The sequence below is a fragment of the Sarcophilus harrisii genome, chromosome 1 (assembly GCF_902635505.1).
Source record: "Sarcophilus harrisii chromosome 1, mSarHar1.11, whole genome shotgun sequence".
Taxonomy (NCBI): Eukaryota; Metazoa; Chordata; class Mammalia; order Dasyuromorphia; family Dasyuridae; genus Sarcophilus; species Sarcophilus harrisii.
The window spans coordinates 668962713-668982114 of NC_045426.1; the positions used below are offsets into that span (position 1 = coordinate 668962713).

The window sequence follows — 19402 nt, forward strand, 5'->3', positions numbered from 1 at the left end:
GAAGACCCTCCCAGCCCTGACATTCTAAGTTCTGGACATCTTGGGTTCTAAGAGTTCTCCCAGCTCTGACCTCCTGGGTTCTAAAGATTCCTCCCCCCCCCCCCCCCCCCCCCCCCCCCCCCCCCCCCCCCCAGCTTAAGTGTTCTGTTCTGAGTGTCCCTAGATTTCAGCAAGCACGTCTTCATGCAGTCTTTGGGGACTAGCTGGTCAACGTGGGTGAGATGACAACATCGTTGGGAGACTCAGAGCTGGCTGACTGGCCCCAGCCCCCACCCCAAGCTGTCCCTGAGGTCTCCAAGTTCTCTAACGTAGGAGGAGCTCCTGGACCAGGACACCGTGGCTGAGGGCACGCAGAGCGGTCTGTCAACAATAATCAAGGCCTTTCAGGTTTCCAAAGCACTTCACACACATGATTCCCTTGGAGCCTCACAACAACCCTGTGAGGTAGGTAGCACAGGCATTAGCTCCATTTCACACATGAAAACAGACTCATTGAGGGTAATTGACTTGCCCACAGCCACACAGCTATTTTCAGAAGCAGGATTTTGGGTCTCCCTGATTCTAAGTCTAATGCTCTTGACTTGGATAATGAAGTTGGGGAAGATAGCTGACACAGTGAATGAAGATCTCAATTAGCTAGAGCAATAGGCTGCGTCTAATACAGTTGAACAGACATAACCCTGGATTTAAAAGAAAAAAAAAAAACTTCACAAGTACAAGCTAAGGGAATTGTGGCTAGAGAAAAGTTTGCCTGAGAAAGATCTGGGGGGTTTCAGTGGACCACAGGCTTAATACAAATAGCGTGACTTGAAGGGAAAAAAATAAATTCAACTGTATGGAGTATCATGTCTAGAACAAAGAGGGTGATGATCCTGTCATCCCTCTGCCTTGGTCATACATAGCATGTCTGGAATATTGCATTCAACCTGGGGTGTGATGTTTTAAGATTAGGGAACGTGACGAGAATAGTGAGGGCCGTAGAAAGCAATTTTTATGATGAAAGAAACAGGATATTTGCCCTGGGAGAATGGGGAAGACAGTGGGGATATGACAGACGTCTCCATGATGTCTCAGAGAAATGAGAGGCAGATTTGGTTCCATCTAAATAGAAATTTCCTAATAAGAGCCACCAGAGGCCATTCCTGACTTGGACAGTTCTGATTATTGAGAAGTTACCCATTTTCCCAGGCTCCCTTTCATACATAGAAACTTGCCCTGTTAGGAAGGCTGGAGTTCCTCCTGTAGGGGAAACTGCAGAAGGGATTGCTGTGGGGACCGAGCCTGGACTACACAGCATCTGAAAGTCCCTTTGAGATTCTGATGCTATGTCCTACTGTCCGTCCTGGCTCTGCTATTGTTTGCGCCAAAGTCCTTTCTCCGATACCCTATGTTCTAAAGGTCTTCTGGCTCAGACAGTCTGTGCTCTAAGGGTCCTGTCAGCTGACACTCCATGTTCTAAGACCACCAGCTCTAATGTTCTTTGTTCTAAAGGCCCGACTAATCTTTCAGATTCTGATGGGAGGGAGAAGGGAACCTAGCTGGATTTGTTTCCCTCGAGGCCCCAACTGTAGCTATATGTTTTCTGTCCTAGGGGAAAAGAAAACAAGCCTTATCTGAGGTGTCCAGGCCTCCCTCCAACTTGGGCTCAGCCTGATAACGGCCCCCATCCTGTCTGGGGCCCTCAGTTTGGTGTCCCTGATAACAGCTCCTCAGGATTTCAAACAACAGGCTGCTCCCCCTCCCCCTGCAGCTGCTGAAAAAAGGGATTTCCAACAGAGGAAGGATCTTGGGGCTCATCAACCTGGTCCACAAACTTGTTCAAAATAGTAACTGTACTTCAATATAATTCACGTCCTTTCTAACCCTATGGATCTTATTTTATTCATTTAAAAAGAGATCCATAGGCTTGAGCACACTGCCAGAGGGGTCCATGACATAAGGGTTAACCCCTGGGATAAAGGGGTGGCTAGGCTTGGGAACCCCGAAGGGACTTTGCTGAGCAGTGCCCAGAAAACTAAGCTATGGAGCCAGCTCTCTGCTGGGGGCCAACCTGAAGCTGCTGCACTCAGTAGACACAGCAGAGTGAAGGACTCCACCCCAACGAAGGAATTCAAGACATTTATTAAGCACCTGCTGTGTGCAGCACCTTCAGCTTATTCTAAATGAAGACTGGGGGAGGGAGGAGGTTATGTGGACTTCCCTTTCTCTGTTTCACTTTTTAACTTCCTCTCCTCCTCTGGCCCTTTGACCACAAGTCTTGCTCTTTTCCTCTATCTTAATTGCAACAAGCATTTATTAGCCCCCTACTATTTGTAAGAATGTTGGAGATGAGGAGAGCTGTGTGGCAATCCCTGCCCCCAGGGAGATGGGAGCCTATGAGGGGGTTCCCACCATTACAAAGTCTCAGGGGTGGAGGGAGGTGAAGGCAGTGCTCGGGGGAAGTCTGCAGAGCAGAGTGGAGGGGAAGTCAAGGCGGGCTCCCAGCAGCTGGGAAGCACCCCCGGTTCTCGCAGAGCCATGTGGGGAGCCGGAAGCCCTTCTCTCTCTCAAGGGAGCCCCAGGTCCCTTCTGGGGGACAGCTCAAGTTGTGGCTCGATCTCCGCACGCCCCCCTGTGGCCAAGTCTAGAAGGGCCACGCCAGATTACAGACGACCACTTCAGGGGGAAGCATACTAGAAGGGGACCTAGGAATGAGGCAGCCCAGCGCTCTTACTCTATGGGTGGGCGGACAGGATCACGGGGGGCCAAGGGGCTTGTATTCAATGAGAGCCAAAAGCCACCTGCCTTCCCAGTTCATCTATTTTCCCGTGACCTCAACACCCCAAGCCCTAGGGAATAGGCTATAAGTGGACCTTGCCTAAAGGTAACCCCGGATCCCAGTCTGAGGAAACTCCCAGGCCCCCGGGGAATTGAAAAAGTCCTCAGCACTTAGCACAGTACCTGGTACACAGTAGGCACTTAATAAATGCTTGTTGACTTCAAAGTGTGGCCCAGGGACCCTGGGGAGTGCTAGTGGTTCCTGAGCCTGTTTTAGGGGGGGTCTGCAAGATCAAAACTAGTTTTATAATAATACTAAGACATTTTAATTTCTAATACAGTAAATATCAGTAGGTATGACCCAGATAAACAAAAGCTCTTTAGGGAGTCCTCAGTAATTTTAAGAGTGCAAAAGGGTCCTGAGACCAAGAAGTTGGGGAACCCCTGCTCTAAGGTGTGGTGGAGGAGACTGGGCCTCGAGGAGAGGTTCTCGGTGGGGCATCCTGGAACCACGGGCTTGGCTTGGGCCGAGGCCCTGTTGTTTGTGCTCCCTGGAGACACCGGGTGGGCCCCCAATTGTGCCCAGCGCTCCGTGGCCCGAGGGAGGGCCTTCTCCTTCTGCTCTGAGAGGCAGGGCCAGAGGGCCCCACCTTGGACTATCCGGGCAATTGCCCATCGCCAGATCCATATTTTGGGCTGATTGAAAGCCTCTGGGCTAGCACCTCCCCAGCACAATCCAAAGCCTTTCCGGGGCAGATCTCCACCAGTCCCCTCCTGCCCCGACCCAGGGCTGGGGGAGCCCCTTACGTCTGGAACACCTGACCTTTCTTAAAAAGCCCAAGTCAGAGGCCCCTCCGGAAAGCCTGACCAGGCCCTTGGAGAGACCTCTCCCCTCTCTGCACTCTTGGGTTAGTTATCATTGGGACTCCAGCAGGGAGGAGCTCAGCTACCCCTCGGATCACTGGCCCTTGCCCCACCCCACCAGGGGTTCTTGGTCTTGTATGTGTGCCGGGGACCCCTCAGCTGGCCTGCTGAAGCCTCGGGGCCCCCACTGAAGGAAATCCTAAATTTCTGGTAAAGATCACTGAAAATAAAGATGTCGTTTTTCTCCTCTAAGCTCATGGATCCCCGAAATCTCCCCATGGGCTTCCACAAAGCTCTGCAGACAGTGGCGCTTAAGCAGTGTTGGATCAGTTACTCCAGTCAGGGACCTGGCCTCTGAGTGTGAGGGGCTCCTGGGGGCAGGGAAAGGACCCAGTAGCCACCAGCCTCCTTCCCTCCCCGGTGGATGTCTAGCCAGCTCCCACTGGTGGCAACAAGCACCTCAGAGGGACTGCTGAGCCTCCTTCCCCTCTCATAGGCCCAGAGGGTTGGCTGGGATGTTCTGCCAAAGGGGGACCCGGGAACCTGGGCTGGAGCTAATGGCAGTGAAACCTTCCCCACCTCCCCATACCCCCATACAGTTTTAACTCTGTGGCCCAGCCCTCTTGGGAGTCAGCCCCCTGGGTCAGAAAGGTGTTAGCGAAGTGACGAGAGGGGCCTTGGGGGGGAAGGGTAAGAACTCGGGGGTCTCGGGTCTTTGCTCTCCACCATGCTCTCCTTGCTGCTTCCTGAGCCTCCCTGCCCTCACTGCCCATATACCGTATTCCTCTCCCCCTGCCCGCCTCAACCCCACAGAGCTGGGGGCGGGAGGAACAGAGGGAGGCTCAGCTCCCCGACAGATTCCGCCTCTCTGAAGTGGGCAAGCGGCCAGCCCCTTACCCCTGCGGCGGGAGGAGGGGACCCCAACTCTGAGGAGGCTCCAGTCAGTTCCCAGGGGCCCAGGGAACAAGAGCCCCGGAGACTCCCTCAGATCCGGACATCTGAGGCTGGCCAGGGGCGCCGGGGGCCCGGCATCCGGAGCCCCCGTTTCCAGGGGGACTCAGCGGCCAGTCTCTGCCCTCGGAGGGGGCCCTGGGGGGGGAGGGGAAGGCAGGGAGGCAGCGGGGTTGCCGCCACCCTCAGCCCTGGGGACCCAGACCGGGAGAGGAGGGCCACCAGGGCTCAGGGCCCCAGCTGAAGGAGGCCGGGCTCCGCTCCAGCATCTTGAACTCCAAGAGAGATAACTGTACAGGGCTTTACAGAAAAAGCAAATGAGATCAGCCACACAATGGCTAAACATAAAAGGTCCGAGTTAAGTCTCCCTGCCCCCGCCGCCCAGGCTCACCCGCTGTCGGGGGCCAGCGGGGCCAGGCGCCGGCGGGGGGAGGTCCCGGCGACCCCGTCCCCAGCCACGGCCGGCACCTGGCGTATGGCTTGGGTGATGAGGCCGGGCAGGGCCTGCAGGGTGGCCCCCAGAGTGTCCAGCTTGGTCTCCAGGGCCGTGATCCGCTTCTCCAGGTCCTCGCTGCGCCCCTGGAGCTCAGCCACCATGTCGTACATGATGTTCTGGGTCTGAGGAGGAAGGCAACGAGGTTGGAGGGCCCGGCCCCAGGCCTGGGGGACAGGGGGGAGATTCGGCCTGGGGCTGGACACTGCCAGCCACTGGCTCAGATCAGTGTTTGGCTCTCAGGACCTCAGTGGCTGCTTCATTTTAATTTCCGAGTTTGGCAGGAAGCCAATTCTAGTTTGTGCTGCCCTCCCGCCTGCTGCCAGTTGGGCACCACAGCTCCGAGGCTGCTGGCACTCGGTCACGCCTAAAACCCAGACTTCTAGAACCCGGAAAGAACCTCGGTGGGGGTGGGGGGAGAGAGAATCCTTTTGGCTCCCCAAGCATGGGATCCTCTCCCCAGACTGGATAAAAGTAGTAGTTTGCCCAGCACCCCGTGCCCCCCTCAGCCTGGCCAGTTTGGCTCCCCCAGCACCCCGTGCCCACCTCAGCCTGGACAGTTTGGCTCGCCCAGCACCCTGTGCCCGCCTCAGCCTGATCAGTTTGGCTCACCCAGCACCCTGTGCCTGCCTCACCTTGGCCAGTTTGGCTCCCCCAGTACCCCGTGCCCCCCTCAGCCTGGCCAGTTTGGCTCACCCAGCACCCTGTGCCCCCTTCAGCCTGGCCAGTTTGTCTCACCCAGTACCCCATGCCCACCTCAGCCTGGCCAGTTTGGCTCACCCAGCACCTCATGCCCACCTCACCTTGGCCAGTTTGGCTCCCCCAGCACCCCATACCCACCTCAGCCTGGCCAGTTTGGCTTGCCCAGCACCCTGTGCCCCCTTCAGCCTGGCCAGTTTGTCTCACCCAGTACCCCATGCCCACCTCAGCCTGGCCAGTTTGGCTCACCCAGCACCCCATGCCCACCTCACCTTGGCCAGTTTGGCTCGCCCAGCACCCCATGCCCACCTCAGCCTGGCCAGTTTGGCTCGCCCAGCACCCTGTGCCCTCTTCAGCTTGGCCAGTTTGTCTCACCCAGCACCCCATGCCCACCTCAGCCTGGCCAGTTTGGCTCGCCCAGCACCCTGTGCCATCTTCAGCTTGGCCAGTTTGTCTCACCCAGCACCCCATGCCCACCTCAGCCTGGCCAGTTTGGCTCGCCCAGCACCCTGTGCCATCTTCAGCTTGGCCAGTTTGGCTCCCCCAGCACCCCGTGCCCCCCTCAGCCTGGCCAGTTTGGCTCGCCCAGCACCCCATGCCCCCCTCAGCCTGGCCAGTTTGTCTCACCCAGCATCCCGTGCCCACCTCAGCCTGGCCAGTTTGGCTCGCCCAGCACCCTGTGCCATCTTCAGCTTGGCCAGTTTGTCTCACCCAGCACCCCATGCCCACCTCAGCCTGGCCAGTTTGGCTCGCCCAGCACCCTGTGCCATCTTCAGCTTGGCCAGTTTGCCTCACCCAGCACCCCATGCCCACCTCAGCCTGGCCAGTTTGGCTCCCCCAGCACCCCGTGCCCAGCTCACCTTGGCCAAGTCCACCAGAGTGTTAGCCTGATCACTCAGCTTCCTTTGTTCCATCTTCACACTCCTCAGCCTACAGGGACACAGGGAGAGGGAGGAGGTGGAAAGGGACAAGGGGGTAAGGGACAGGGTCGGAGCAGGGGGTGGCCCCTGGGGCCTGCTCCCCTTCATGCAGGGGTCCCACCCTAGCCCCTCCACCCGGCCCTGAGGGATGGGCCTCACGGGACATGCAGCAAGAGAATGAGGTGGGAGGGGGAGCCTGTGGAGCAATGGAGGGTTTCGGGGGGCAGTGGCCCCGGGGCCCCCATTTCCTCCACTCTTTCCGCTCCTAGTTGTGATCCATCTGGAGTCAGAAACGAAGCTGGTGTCGTGGGGCAGGGGCATGGCAACAGGCCAGGGAGGGAAAGCCAGGTTGGCTGCCTCCCGGCCCCCCTTCTCCCAAGGAGGCAGCACCTGGGACCCATGGTGTGATGTTTCAGGTGTGAGGTGATGGGCTCTGCCCCTTCTGCCCCGGGCCAGGCCTGCAGCTGGGCGGGCCTGCTCTGTCCCCTAGGCCTGAGCAAAGGCCCAATGCAGGGAGGCAGGGCCCCGGGACAGACTCGGCCTGCCCTCCCCCCAGGAGGCCCCATCAGAGCCCTGATCTAGGCCCGGCCCGTCCTGGGCTGGGGGATGGAGATCTGCCTGGGGAGGGGGAGAAGGGGCTGCCCGGTGGTTCTCATGGCCAAAGATGGGCTGGATCATGTTTCCCCATCCCTCCCTTGATGCAGAACCATGCAGGTGGTGGGCAAGCAATTGACCCCCATGGGTGGGGGTGGGACTTACTTCTGAGCCCTGGTGGGACCAAGCAGAGCAAAGAAATCACAGTGTAGATTTTAATCAGCGCCTGCCCCAAGCCCGGTGCCCATTAGCTCTGCCCACTTCCCCACCACGGCACCCCGGAGGGGACAGGCCCGGGCTGCGCCAGCTCTGGGGACCCTCCGACAGCTGGTGCTTGCCCCACCCGCCAGCTTCCTTGACTAGACTCCTCCCAGCCTGGGTCACCCGATGCCACCCCTTCAGCGGGGAGAGGAGGGGATGGCACTGGCCTTATAATTGGGGCTCTCACCCAGTACAGGAATCTGGACAAAGGGTGGGCTGGCAGTGCCCTCAGCCAGGGGGTGGGGAGCCCCCAAAATGACCAACTGCCACCTCAGGGGCTGTGGAGGCCCGAGTCCTTGCCACTCCCACCATGCCACAGTGCAGGCCCAAGTCCCTTCTTCCCTGCAATGCCCACGGTGCTGAGGCTAAAGAAGCCAGTGTCCCCCAAGGCTTTATGGCCGACACTGGGGGCGGCCGACAAGTCAGCCCGTGCCATCTGGGGGAGAGGACTTTCCTACCTTCTTATAAAGGAACCAGGGGGGACTGCCCAGGATGTGTCCCAGTCCCCCAGAAACACCTCAAACCCTGGGCCAGCTTCCTTCCCACCTCCCTGGCCTCCCCCGCAGCTACTTCTACTCATGGTGCACAGACCGGGGCCTTTTACCTCAGTCCCGACCCCTCGGTCCTTGCCCACCCACCCAGCAGCAGGCGGCAGGGCCCCAAGGAATCCAGTCTGTTCCCACCAGACTAAGCAAGATTTTAGGGGAAGGAACAAGGGCCGGGAAAGCCGCCTTATAGTCCCAGTTCTGGGTGACCCGAAGGCATTCTGAGAAAGGCTCCCTTCCTCCCCACCCCCACTGCTGCCCTCCCTTGGTGGGGGGACTCGGGCATCCCCACTCACAGCCTGCAGAGATGGCCAGGCCTGATCAGGGCCCACACAGACCCTTTGGTCACAATGTTCCGCCACCGCATCTCGCCTGCTTTTCACCCTCCCTGACCTCTCAGCTCCACCCCCCCCGGGCCACCCCTGGCACTGACCCAGGGTCTTTCCTGACTTCCCCTCGGCACTGGTGCCCTCTTCCCTGTTACCATCAGATCCCCAGAGCTCAGAGCCCCAGAGCCAGTTGCCTCCTTCCTTCCTACCACAAGCTGAATGGAGCTGGAGAAGGCCTGGAAATGGAACTGATGGGCCCTCCAAATGGCCGGTGCCGGATCCTCCCACCTGGGCCTGAGCGCAGCCCCTGGCCACCCCTGCCACCCTCTCAGCATTTCCATCCCTCAGTCCAGGCCTCCACTTGCCCTTCACAGAAGCAGGCCCGGGCGCTCTCCCCCCCCCCCCCCCCCCCCCCCCCCCCTCCCCCCCTCCCTCACGCCTTCCTCCACCTCCCGTCGCCCCCTCTCACGGGAAGAGGTGGCCTGGGCGGCCCTGCTCCCCCAGACGGCCTGTCTGCTCTCTCCCATCACTCCCGGGATGTCCCCCCAGCCTTCTGAACCCTTGCTGGACAGCCCCTTCCCTGGCGCTAACAGCCTGTGTCTCTTCCCTTCCTGGCCAGACTCCTGGAGAAAGCCATCGACACTTGGCATCTGGAGCTCATCATTCCATCTGACGTCCTCTGCAAGCCCCCCGCACCCACCCTTGCCCGGCCACCAGAACCTCTCTAAAATTGCCAATTATCTCTTAATGGCCAGATCGAATGGTCTTTTCTCGGCCCTGCCTTCTGCTGACCTCTCTAAGTGGGGCCTCTGACACCGCCCATTAGCCACTTCTCCTTCAGGTTCTCCTCGCTCTGGCTGCCCCCGTTTCTCTGACCCCCTCCCGGCTCCTTGGGCACCCTTGGTCCCCCTCCCCGGTCCTTGAGCTCTGTGAGTGCTCGCATCTCTCACACACAGCCCCAGCAGACTGGGCGCTCTATCCCCCCACACCGCGCCAGGCACAGTGTGAGGGCTTAATCAGGGCTTACCGGCTGATGAGAACCAGAAGCGGTTAAGTGTGAGCTGATGGTAAAGCTAGCCACGAGTGTTTCCTTAAAACCAAAGGACCTTAAAAAATGACCAAGTGTCTGTGCCCCCAGGAAGCAGGGAGGGGCAGGGAGTAGTCCCTTGTCTTGCAGACCGTCTCTTGCTTGCCAGGTGGCTTTGGGCAAGTCCCAGACTCTGTCCCCACCGTCATTCTCCGCCCTGTGTCCCCCCCAGATGGGAAGAAGAGGTGTCCCGGGGCTGTGGAGTCCCAGCTCTGACTGGGCTCCTGTGGCAGGGAGCGGGTCTTCTCTGTTCCTTTATCAATGCCCAGTACACAGCAGATGCCTAATTCATGCTTTGGAGCTGGGAGATCCATTCACGTCCCAGCTCCCCCACCCTGTAGCTTTGATCTGTCTTGGGCAAACTGCTGGTTAGCCCTTCCAGTTCTGTCAGACAGACAGCCCCTCCTCCAGGAGGCCCTTCCCGGCACCCCCCCCCCCAAAAGGCTTACAGCCATGTTTGATGCTCACAGTGACCAGGGGCTGCTACGTTTCTATTGGACAGATGAGGAAACTGAGATCTAACGAGGGCTGGCCCAGGCCCACCGCCCAAGGGGCAGGGGCAGAGTCTGGACTCTCACATCTCCCCCCCCCCACTCTCTGAGGTTACCTTCCATCTATTGGGCACACAGCTCCCGGGGAGCTTCTCCCCATCAGAATGGGGGCCCCCTGATGGTGGGGGAGTGTCTTCAGGGCAGGGCACTGCACCCCCAGGGGCCGACTCCCTGAACCCCAGCACAGCTTAGAGAGGTCCCCAGAGAGGTCCAGCCGGACCCAAGCCCCAGGTGCTCTCCCACAGCTGCCCCTCGGAGTCTGGGAGGGACGCTGCCCTTCCTTCCGGCCTGAATCTGCATGGAGGATATCGGTCTCCTCGTCCTGCACAGCCTCTGGCCTAACGTTTAAGGGCTTCCCTTGGAGCTATCCCCGGAGGCGGGTGTAACCAGAGCCAGCTTCCCCATTTCCCAGATGAGAGAGCTGAGGCCTTCACCCGCCCTCTGATGCCCAGCCTGAATGGGACTCACCAAATTTACTCTCCTGATTATGTTTGGGAGTACACTTAACCTTCAGGCGGTCCTGAGGTCCTACAGGAGCAGAGCACAGGAGGCCTTGGGCCTCATGGGTCAGGCAAAGTAGCCTAGCACTGCACCCAGTCCCAGCCCCGGCCCCAGCCCTCGGAGAGCGTGACCTCCCAGCCCGACCACACGGACCCCCAGCTCTGGGGGCCCGTCCCACGTATCTCCCAGCCTCTGCTGGACACCACACTGGAACAAGCTTGTTCCCCCCCTTCCCAATCCCCCGTCTCTCCCAGAGACCCTCCAAAGGCCATCTCCCAGGCTCCAAACCCGGGACAGCTTGGATTCATCTCTTTCTCTCCATGGCCAAGTCCGGCCCGCTCAGGGCCTCATACCCCAGCCCGGACTCCTGAAGTGGCCTCCTGACAGTGCCAAACCCCCCCAGGGGCCAGTGCACCCTGGCCCCATCCCTTCCCCAGGCCCAAGGAGTGTCTCCCTACACGGCCTGCCTTTTGTGCCCAGCACAGGGCGGAGGAGATGGGACCTGGCTTTCCAGAGACACAGCGTGGCCCTGGCCAGGCTATCTCCCTCTTAGGCCTCTGGTCCCGCTCAGTCCAGTCCAGCCTAGCTGCCGGCGGCCTGGGACACCCTTTCCAACATGGCTCACACGGCTAGTTCTCCTTCACAGCCCCTGGAGGCCATTTCAGGCCCACACAACGCCCAGCGTGTAGGAGACACTCACGAGCCAGGCCAGGGACCATCTGTGTCAGCCCCCAGGCTGGGCCCACATTACCCAGCACCCAGAATGCCCATGGCTCCAAGGCTATCAAGGGCCCCACCCCCAACCGGGCAAACAATGGTTATGGTTCGGTCCCCCCCACAATTGCAGCAGTTCCCGATGCTTCCCTGAGGAGCCGCGGGTGGCAGTGCTGGGGGCAGGAATGGCCCAAGGAGGGGTCTTGCTTCTCCTCCCGGGGGACGGCGGCCACGTGGCCGGCCTGAGGCCAAGGGAGAGCTGGGCTCACTGTCCGGCAGCGGCGGCCGGGGCGGTGGGCGTGGGAGGGGAAGGACTGACCCGGAAACAGAAGCAGGGAAAGGTGTTGCACTTACTGATGGATGGCCTGAAGGAACTTACGCTGGTGTTTCCGAACTCGGGCATGGTCGGGCTTCCTCACCAGCTTGGTGTGTTTGTAAATGAGCCACGTTTCCCTGAGTACGTTGGCGGCAGCATTTTTGACCTGGGTGAGACACACAAGAAAGTGGGGACCTGCCCCCAGCGTGTGGCACCTCTGGGAGCCCTCCCCAGGCAGCCCCTCTCCCAGGGACCCTGGATCTGGCCCCAGATGAGGGCCTGTGCCCAGGCAGCCCCTGAGAGAGAAGGAAGGAGGAGGATCCCGGGCTGGCACTGCCAGCCGGGGGCAGACACTCTGGGAGGGACAGAGGAACACTTACCCGCTTGGTGAGTTGAGTGTCCATCATGAAGTTGTGCACGTGCTTCTCAGCCTTGGTGAGCTCCAGCTTCCGGGCCACCACGGCCACCACCAGGGCTGTGCAGCCCGCACCCTGCGGAGGGGGCCAGCGTGAGGCCATGACCGAAGCACCCCCTCCAGCCTCCTTCCCCAGGCCCAGCCCAGAAAGCCCTCAGGGATTCAGGCCTCCGATCTCGCCCTCTGTGGGCCCTGCCGGTGCCCGTGGGGGGAGGGGGGCACAGGAGCTTCTCAATGCCGGCAGGGAGGGGGTGGGAGACAGCCCCCCAGGCAGGGCCCACCCTACGCAGGCCGGGCCCATTACCATGATGCCCGTGAGGAGACACACGCCCTTCCCGCAGTAGGTGTGGGGCACCATGTCCCCGTAGCCGATGGACAGAAAGGTGATAGAGATCAGCCACATGGCCCCCAGGAAGCTGCTGGTCACCTCCTGTTTGTCATGGTACCTAGAGGGAAAGGAAGGGTGAGGTCAGGGCGAACTCGTGGCAGGCTCTTCCTGCCCCAACAGCTGCCCAAACAGGAACCTCCGGGCGTGGGGGTGTGCCCTCCCCACGACCCCTGCCCACTGGGCGGCAGCTCGAAGCAGCCCAAAATAGGCCCACCCAGGGCTAGGGAGCATGAGCCAAGCAGGAAGGGCGGTGGGCTGACCCAGGGAAGCTTGGGAAACACAGGATTTTATGTGGCCCCAGACAGACAGAGCTCCCTCTGGCCCCTAGGGACGCCGTCCTCCCTGACCCTCCCTATAGCCCATGGGAGGGGGCTTTTACTGGTCCCCTCCCCCAGTCCGGGGGCATTAAGAGACTGAGACACCCATCCAAGAGACAGAATGAGACACAGACAGTCAGCAAGAGACTGAGGCGGTGGCAAAAGCTGCAGCAGGGGAGAGGAGACGGGGGCCAGACACAAGGAGGCACCGCCCCGGCCGGTGGAAAAGCCATGAGGGATGCCTGGAACATGAGGGAGACACTCAGGGGAAACTGTTCTCTTTGCCCCCCCAGTGATGAGAAAGGAAGGAGGATGGGAAATGGTGCCCCCATTTTATGGGTGGGAAAATTGAGGCTCCAAGAAGGGAAGGGATTTGTCCATATCATACAGTCAATGGCAGAACAGTGGCCAGAACTTTGCCTAGCCTACAAGGGAGAAGGAGACGAAAGAAAGCCTGAAAGCCCGGGATTTACAGTGGGTGCAGGAGGGGAAAAGGAGGCAGAGAACTGGAGCAGGAATCTCGAAGTAATGTTTGCAGGTATTGGGGCAAAGCAGCCGAGGGCAAGGAGGATGTTGTCAGGGTCTACCCCGAGTTCGAGCAGACTGTCCCCTCTTGCCCCCCAAAATGGCCACAGGACCCCGTTAGGAATGGTGACAGTGAGGGGCTGAGAGCTCCTTGTTTCCTGAAAGCCATTCCCCTCTTTACCCCACTTTGGGGCCCTGTGAGCCAGTGAGGTGCTGGGGTACCCCAGGCCCCCTCCAGTCCTGATCAAACCCATGGCAGGGCCCCTCAAAGGGACTGGGGAGCTGGGCACGAAACAGAGAAGGGACTAAGAACACTGTGAGTGCCAAGAAAACCCTCTTGGGCGGGGGTGGACAAGGGGACATGCGGGATGGGGAGGGGCAGGAGCGGGAACAGATTCGCAGAGGACACACAGGCAGCTTTAAGCAAGTCAGGCTGAGAATTTAGGATTGGCCGCTTCTCCCCGCCCCCCCACTCCCTTCCCAGGCTCCTTCCCTTTCCCTAGGTCCTCGGGGATCAGAGAGGCCGAGGCAGGAAGCAATCCCTAAAGGGAGAAGCTTGGGATCTGAGGAGTGCTGGGGGCTATGAGGACCCAGGGGCTCAGCTCTCTTGGGATGAGGGGGCAGCCTGGCCTTCAGCTGGGGCTCCTAGCCTAGTGTTCTCCTCCAAGGGCTGGGACGGTTTGGGGCCCACAGAGGCTCCACCACTCCTGAGTCAGGCCCCAACAAGCCTGGGGAGGACAGGGAAGAAGGGGGGACTCTGCAGTCCAGGCCCAGCCTGAGAGCGCAGCCCTGGGCACAGGAGACACCCTAAGGAGAGGCAGCGGGCCATCCCTTTCCTGAATGGGAGCTGCCTCTAGAACACCCCTCTGTCTATTCTGAAGCAGCGCCTGCTCCTCACCCAGGGGCAGCCGGTCTACCAGGGACCGTTCTAACTGGCGGGTTTGGGCCAGATCCAGCCTCCAGGCTGGGCTCTCTGAGTCCAAGCAGGACAAGCTACCCCTGCCTCAGCTGGGAGGATTCTGGGTGGAAGGGACTGCGGGGACCCTCCCCCTGCCCATCCCTCACAGCCCCACCCTCATCTCTCCACTCAGCCCTTTCTTGCTGCACTGAGAGATGATTTAGGGAATGTGTCCCTGGTCTTCAAAGGGATGAGTACCAGCACCAGAGCCTGGATGCCCACAGGGACATGGAAGGCTGGACTAGAGCCTCCTCTGGGACCTTCTCCAGCTCTAAGGACTAGAATCCTAAGGTTTTAGGGCTCCTGTCTGAGAAGACACGGAGGCGTCATTCTGGAGCAGGGAGGGACCAGCTCGACCCCTTCCCTTTACAGATGGCGACCCCGAGCTGCCCGGTGAGGGCAGAGCCAGCATGCGGCCCCAGCTCTTCTGACTCCCTGGGCTGCTGGCCAACCGCAGCCCAACCTGATGGTGAATCATCCCGATCCCCCTCCCCGCCAAGTCTCGGGTCCTCAGCTAGACTTGAAGCTCTCTGGGAAGGATCAGATCGACATGCCCACATGCCAGGGGAATGGGGGACTTAGCAGAGGGTCTGTAGGGCCTTTCTCCCAGCACTGCGGGCCGGGAGGGGGAGGCTGGAGGGCCGCCTGAGCCCAGGGCTTCTTCCTCTAAGCTCAGGTAGGAGAAACAATGTCCCACATCACAGGTGGGGACAGAAAGGAGCTGGAAGCTGGGCTGCTCCCCAAGAGGCTCCATTGGAGCAGGGCTGTGGCAGCAGGGCCCGGACACATCTCCAGGGCAATGTTCCAGCCTTTAAGGTTCATCCTCCCTGGCCTCGCTGCCTCCCCCAGGGAGCCTCTCCCTGTCTCCCCCTCCCTTGGCCCACCCTCCTCCAGCCACAGCAGCTCATCATAAATTCTGACGGGCATGAGTCAGGGAAGGGAGGGAGCGAACAGCTCTGTGCTATGGAGGCCAACTCACATTTTTTCCCTAGCAGATGACGGAGCAAAGGAAAGGAAGAAGAGAGGTGGTTAAATGAAGCATCTGCCTACCCTCTGGGGAGCCGGAAAGAGGGGAGAGGGGGCTGGGAAGCCAGAGACCCACAGCATCTGCCCTGTTGCCAAGGCTCCTTGCCCCAGGTAGCAAGCATGATGCTACCTGGGCACGGGGCTGCAAGCCACTCTGAGCTGGGCTCCAGTGGGGGGGGCAGAGAGAAAAGGGGGTCCCTGACAGGACATAAGGCAGACTGTCGGCTTCTCCGGCTTCTGGGCTACTTAGAAGAAGGATGGTCAAGAGGAGTCAGAAAAGAAGAAGGGGGTGGGGTGGAGCAGGGAGCTCCCTGCGTCAGAGGGGACAAGAGCTGGGGCAGGACAAGGAGACAACGTGCAGCCCACTTGGGGCTGACCTCAGGCTCAGGACACAAGAGACCGTAGGAGTCCTGGAAGAACAGAGTCCCAGAGGGCCTGGGAGCAGAGAGGTATAAGGGTGGGGAGCCGAGGGTCCCCACCCACAAATGCTGGGGCTCAGAGAAGAGAAGGACTGGGGGAAGTCACTGAGGGCTGGGGCTATGCAGGGTCAGAGAGCAGACTGGGGAGAAATGGTATCAGGAGGTGCAGAAAAGAAGGCTGGGGTATCAGGATGGCAGAGCGGGGGGTGGGTCACCGAGAGAAATTGGCGCCAGGACCTCGCCAAGACCCGAAGGGCGTCTGGGGGAGAGGAGCCAGAGAGGGCTGGAAGAGAGACCTGGCGTGAGAGCACCGAGTGGGCATCCCAGGGAATCTGCAGGGAAGGGGGGGCCTCAGAGGGGGGGCCGGGGTCACTGCAAGGATAGAAGGGGAAGAAGAGATGGCAAGGACCCTGGGGCGGCTGGGGGAGAGCTGGGGTTGCGTATTGGGGGGTATCTAACTGGGGGTCACAGGGACCCCTAAGGAAGAGCTTGGGAGAAGAGCCGGGGGGCCTAACTCGGGGCCTCAAGTGGAGGCCACAGCGAAGCGGAAGGCGCAGAGCCCGAGGCGCACCTCTCGCAGACGCGCACGGTCCAGGCGGCGATGATCCAGGAGGAGATGCTGAAGACGAGCAGGACGGTGCCGGGACAGATGGTCATGAGCGTCTTCATGACGAAGCGGGTGTCGAAGTGGATCTTGTTGAGGGCCCCGATGCTCCGGGACGAGGCGTCCGTGAAGAGCTTGCTGTGGAGGAGCATGACCCGGCCGATGAGGTAGAGGCGCAGGAACATGGGGATGGAGAGGATGACATCCACGTCCGCGTCCGCCACCGACGTGGTGTAGGTGAAAGCCAGCCGCGCCGTCCAGGTGAACAGGTAGTGGCCGGGCACGGGGTGCACCGCGCACACGGCCAGCTCCAGCGCGATGAAGAAGATGCGCTCGTACGTCATGGCGATGCGCCAGTCGTCGGCCCCGTTGTCCACCATGAACAGCTGTGAGGGGAGGGGGGAGGAGACTCAGGGCGGGGGGACTCAGTGGGAGGGGCTGCCCGAGGCCCTAAGGGGGAGGAGACTGAGGGGGAAGGGCTGCCGGAGGCCCTAGGGGAGGGGACTGAGGGGAGGCGCGGAGGCCCAAAGGGAGGGACTGAGGGGAGGGGCTGGAGGCCCCAAAGGGAGGGGACCAAAGGGGAGGGGCTGCCGGAGGCCCTAAGGGGGTTGGAGACTGAGGGGGAAGGGCTGCCGGAGGCCCTAAGGGGGTTGGAGACTGAGGGGGAGGGGCTGCCCGAGGCCCTAAGGGGGTTGGAGACTGAGGGGGAAGGGCTGCCGGAGGCCCTAGGGGGGAGGAGACTGAGGGGGAGGGGCTGCCGGAGGCCCTAAAGGGGAGGGGACTAAAGGGGAGGAGCTGCCCGAGGCCCTAAGGGGGAGGAGACTGAGGGGGAGGGACTACCCGAGGTCCTGGGGAGCACCCAAAGTCCTAGGGGGTAGATGGAGCATCCAGACAGCACCCTGGCACACAGCTGAGAACTACAAATGCCACATTTGGCATTTGGCAAAAAGATAATATCAGAGAACTGGGAGGGCCCTTAGAACCCAGGAGGTCAGGGCTGGGAGGGCCCTTAGAACCCGGGAGGTCAGGGCTGGGAGGGCCCTTAGAACCCAGAGTATGTCCATTCCCAGACCATGACTTGTATATATACAATAATTTTGATGGTAAAGTTCAGCAAACCAAGGGTGCTCTTTCTGATGTCACTGATGAAGAGAGAATATACATAAATCCTTGAAAATGTTTGGATGGAGATAATGAAAAGTATCTGAAGGATCCTACCTTTGATACCCAATTCATTTCTCTACTGAGCCTTGTTGGCTTATCCCTAGAACATCATGAAAATAAGTACTGAGACCTGGAAGGCAGCCATACTTGTAACTACAAAGTGAGGCTGTCATCCCACCTGGGTAACATAATTTGAAGAAAGAGTGAAGTTAACCATTACTAGCAGCTTACACTCAGACAGATCTTTCTAATTGGAGCCAGAACAAAGCAAAGAGCAATCTGATTAGAGGCAAGTCAAAATGAAAGGAAAAGATTGCTTAAAGCTCAAATAGCCCCTGAAGAAGCATTGCAGCAACTGGTTGAAAAATGTGGAGAATCTAGGATTTGACTTGCATTCCTTTACTGAAGGAGTCTAGTGATATTGATAAATTAAATAACTTGATAAATTAATCAATTAAATTGACAAAATGACTTGCTAAAATAATTAATTGATAAATTAAATGACTTGAATAGCTCATGGTCCTAAACGGAAGTGAAAAGTTTGATATCAAAGTTAGGAAGCCAGGAAAAATAGGAAAAAGGAAGGGCAAATTTGGCTCAGTTGAAATCTTTGCCCCCATGTTCTTGGCTTGGAAGTTTTGGGGAAGAAAGTTTTGTCATCTATCAGTTTGTTGTGAAATAAGATAAGATGAACCATCTGAGAAAAAAATCATTTCTACTAGTTCCCGAGACACGTTATTTTAGCAGGAAGAAAGACACTGAAATGCTAGCAACTGAGCCAGTGGAGGATGATGAGTTTGGGGAAAGTGAAGGTGAGGAGTGGCTCCTTTTTAACAAGAAGTCTGAGTCTAGGGGCACCTCCCAGTTTCACAGGGCAACACTAAAATCAATGCAGACCACATTCATGTTTTCTGCTGGTACTCCTTCCCCATGATTTCCAATAAAAGAAACAGCAGCATTCTGAAACATCAAAACTAATCTCTCAGCAGAGACTTCTTTCTCATGAAAAATATTTAGTATTTTCTATTACTAGTTATGTCATTTTCCCCCTTGAATCAGATGATGTCATTTTTGTATGGATCTCTTTAGGGCTTGGTTTTAAAAATCCAGAATTATTGTGTATCTAATTTATATTTTAATATATTTAACATCTACTGGTCATCCTGCCATCTAGGGGAGGGGGGGGGGGGTAAGAGGTGAAAAATTGGAACAAGAGGTTTGGCAATTGTTAATGCTGTAAAGTTACCCATGTATATATCCTGTAAATAAAAGGCTATTAAATAAAAAAAAATAAAAAAATAAAAGAGTATCATTTATGAGATCCATAAAGAGAGGTAGCCTATAATCTTACCCAAATAAAGTTGCATTTGTTAAAAATAAAAAAAATAAAATAAAATAAATCCAGAATTATTTTTGACACAAGAAATCGTTTTCCTTTAAAACTGGCATGTTGTTTGCACATAAAATTAAAGAACAGGCCAAAATAATGCAATGTACAGAGACAAAGGAAATGCACCAAGCCAACTAAAAACATTGGTTCTGTAAAATGTTATCTATTTTACGTGGGGGGAAAAATCTTGCCTGAAAATTATACAGTGAGACTGCATAATTGCTTGGTGAAAAATCTATTTTTTCCCCTAAAATATTTTTCATTCCTGAGTATTTGAGTTTTTCATACTGTACACATTTCTTACAGCACATGATCCCAACAGCAATTGAAAATGAAGGACATATTCAGTATATGTTACCCATTGAGGTATGTGGCCAAACATGTACCACCCACAATGCTTCACAAGCTACACTTCTAATCAGTGTTATTATATTAACTTTTAAATCAGCATCATTCATTGTTTTTAGCGTTCTGGTGAGCATTCTGTGTAGCGAAGTATTAATCAGCATGTTTTCTGGATTTAAATATAGAAAATTAACTTAGATTTTGAAATTTATTTGCAAATAAAGTTTATTCACTTGGCCTTATGGTTTATTGCCAGCTGGGCTGAATGT

At 57.6% G+C, this 19402-nt stretch overlaps 1 protein-coding gene across 7 annotated transcripts in view; it reads right to left on the reverse strand.

The window, feature by feature from the left end:
- Window positions 1-381: 381 nt before the first annotated feature.
- KCNN1 (potassium calcium-activated channel subfamily N member 1) overlaps window positions 382-19402 on the reverse strand; it is a 38067-nt gene continuing 19046 nt past the window's right edge. For 2 of the 7 annotated variants that reach the window (XM_031948232.1, XM_031948231.1), the window contains exons 4-11: window positions 16202-16620; window positions 15165-15173; window positions 12302-12443; window positions 11963-12073; window positions 11621-11748; window positions 7444-7452; window positions 6625-6694; window positions 382-5190 (exon numbers count right to left, since the gene is read on the reverse strand). In XM_031948232.1, coding sequence (XP_031804092.1) covers window positions 4960-5190; window positions 6625-6694; window positions 7444-7452; window positions 11621-11748; window positions 11963-12073; window positions 12302-12443; window positions 15165-15173; window positions 16202-16620 — 1119 coding nt within the window. In that variant the 3' untranslated portion in view covers window positions 382-4959. Of the gene's footprint in view, window positions 5191-6624; window positions 6695-7443; window positions 7453-11620; window positions 11749-11962; window positions 12074-12301; window positions 12444-15164; window positions 15174-16201; window positions 16621-19402 lie in introns of those variants that run through there. The other 5 variants (XM_031948229.1, XM_031948228.1, XM_031948233.1 and 2 more) reach the window with 5 other exon arrangements.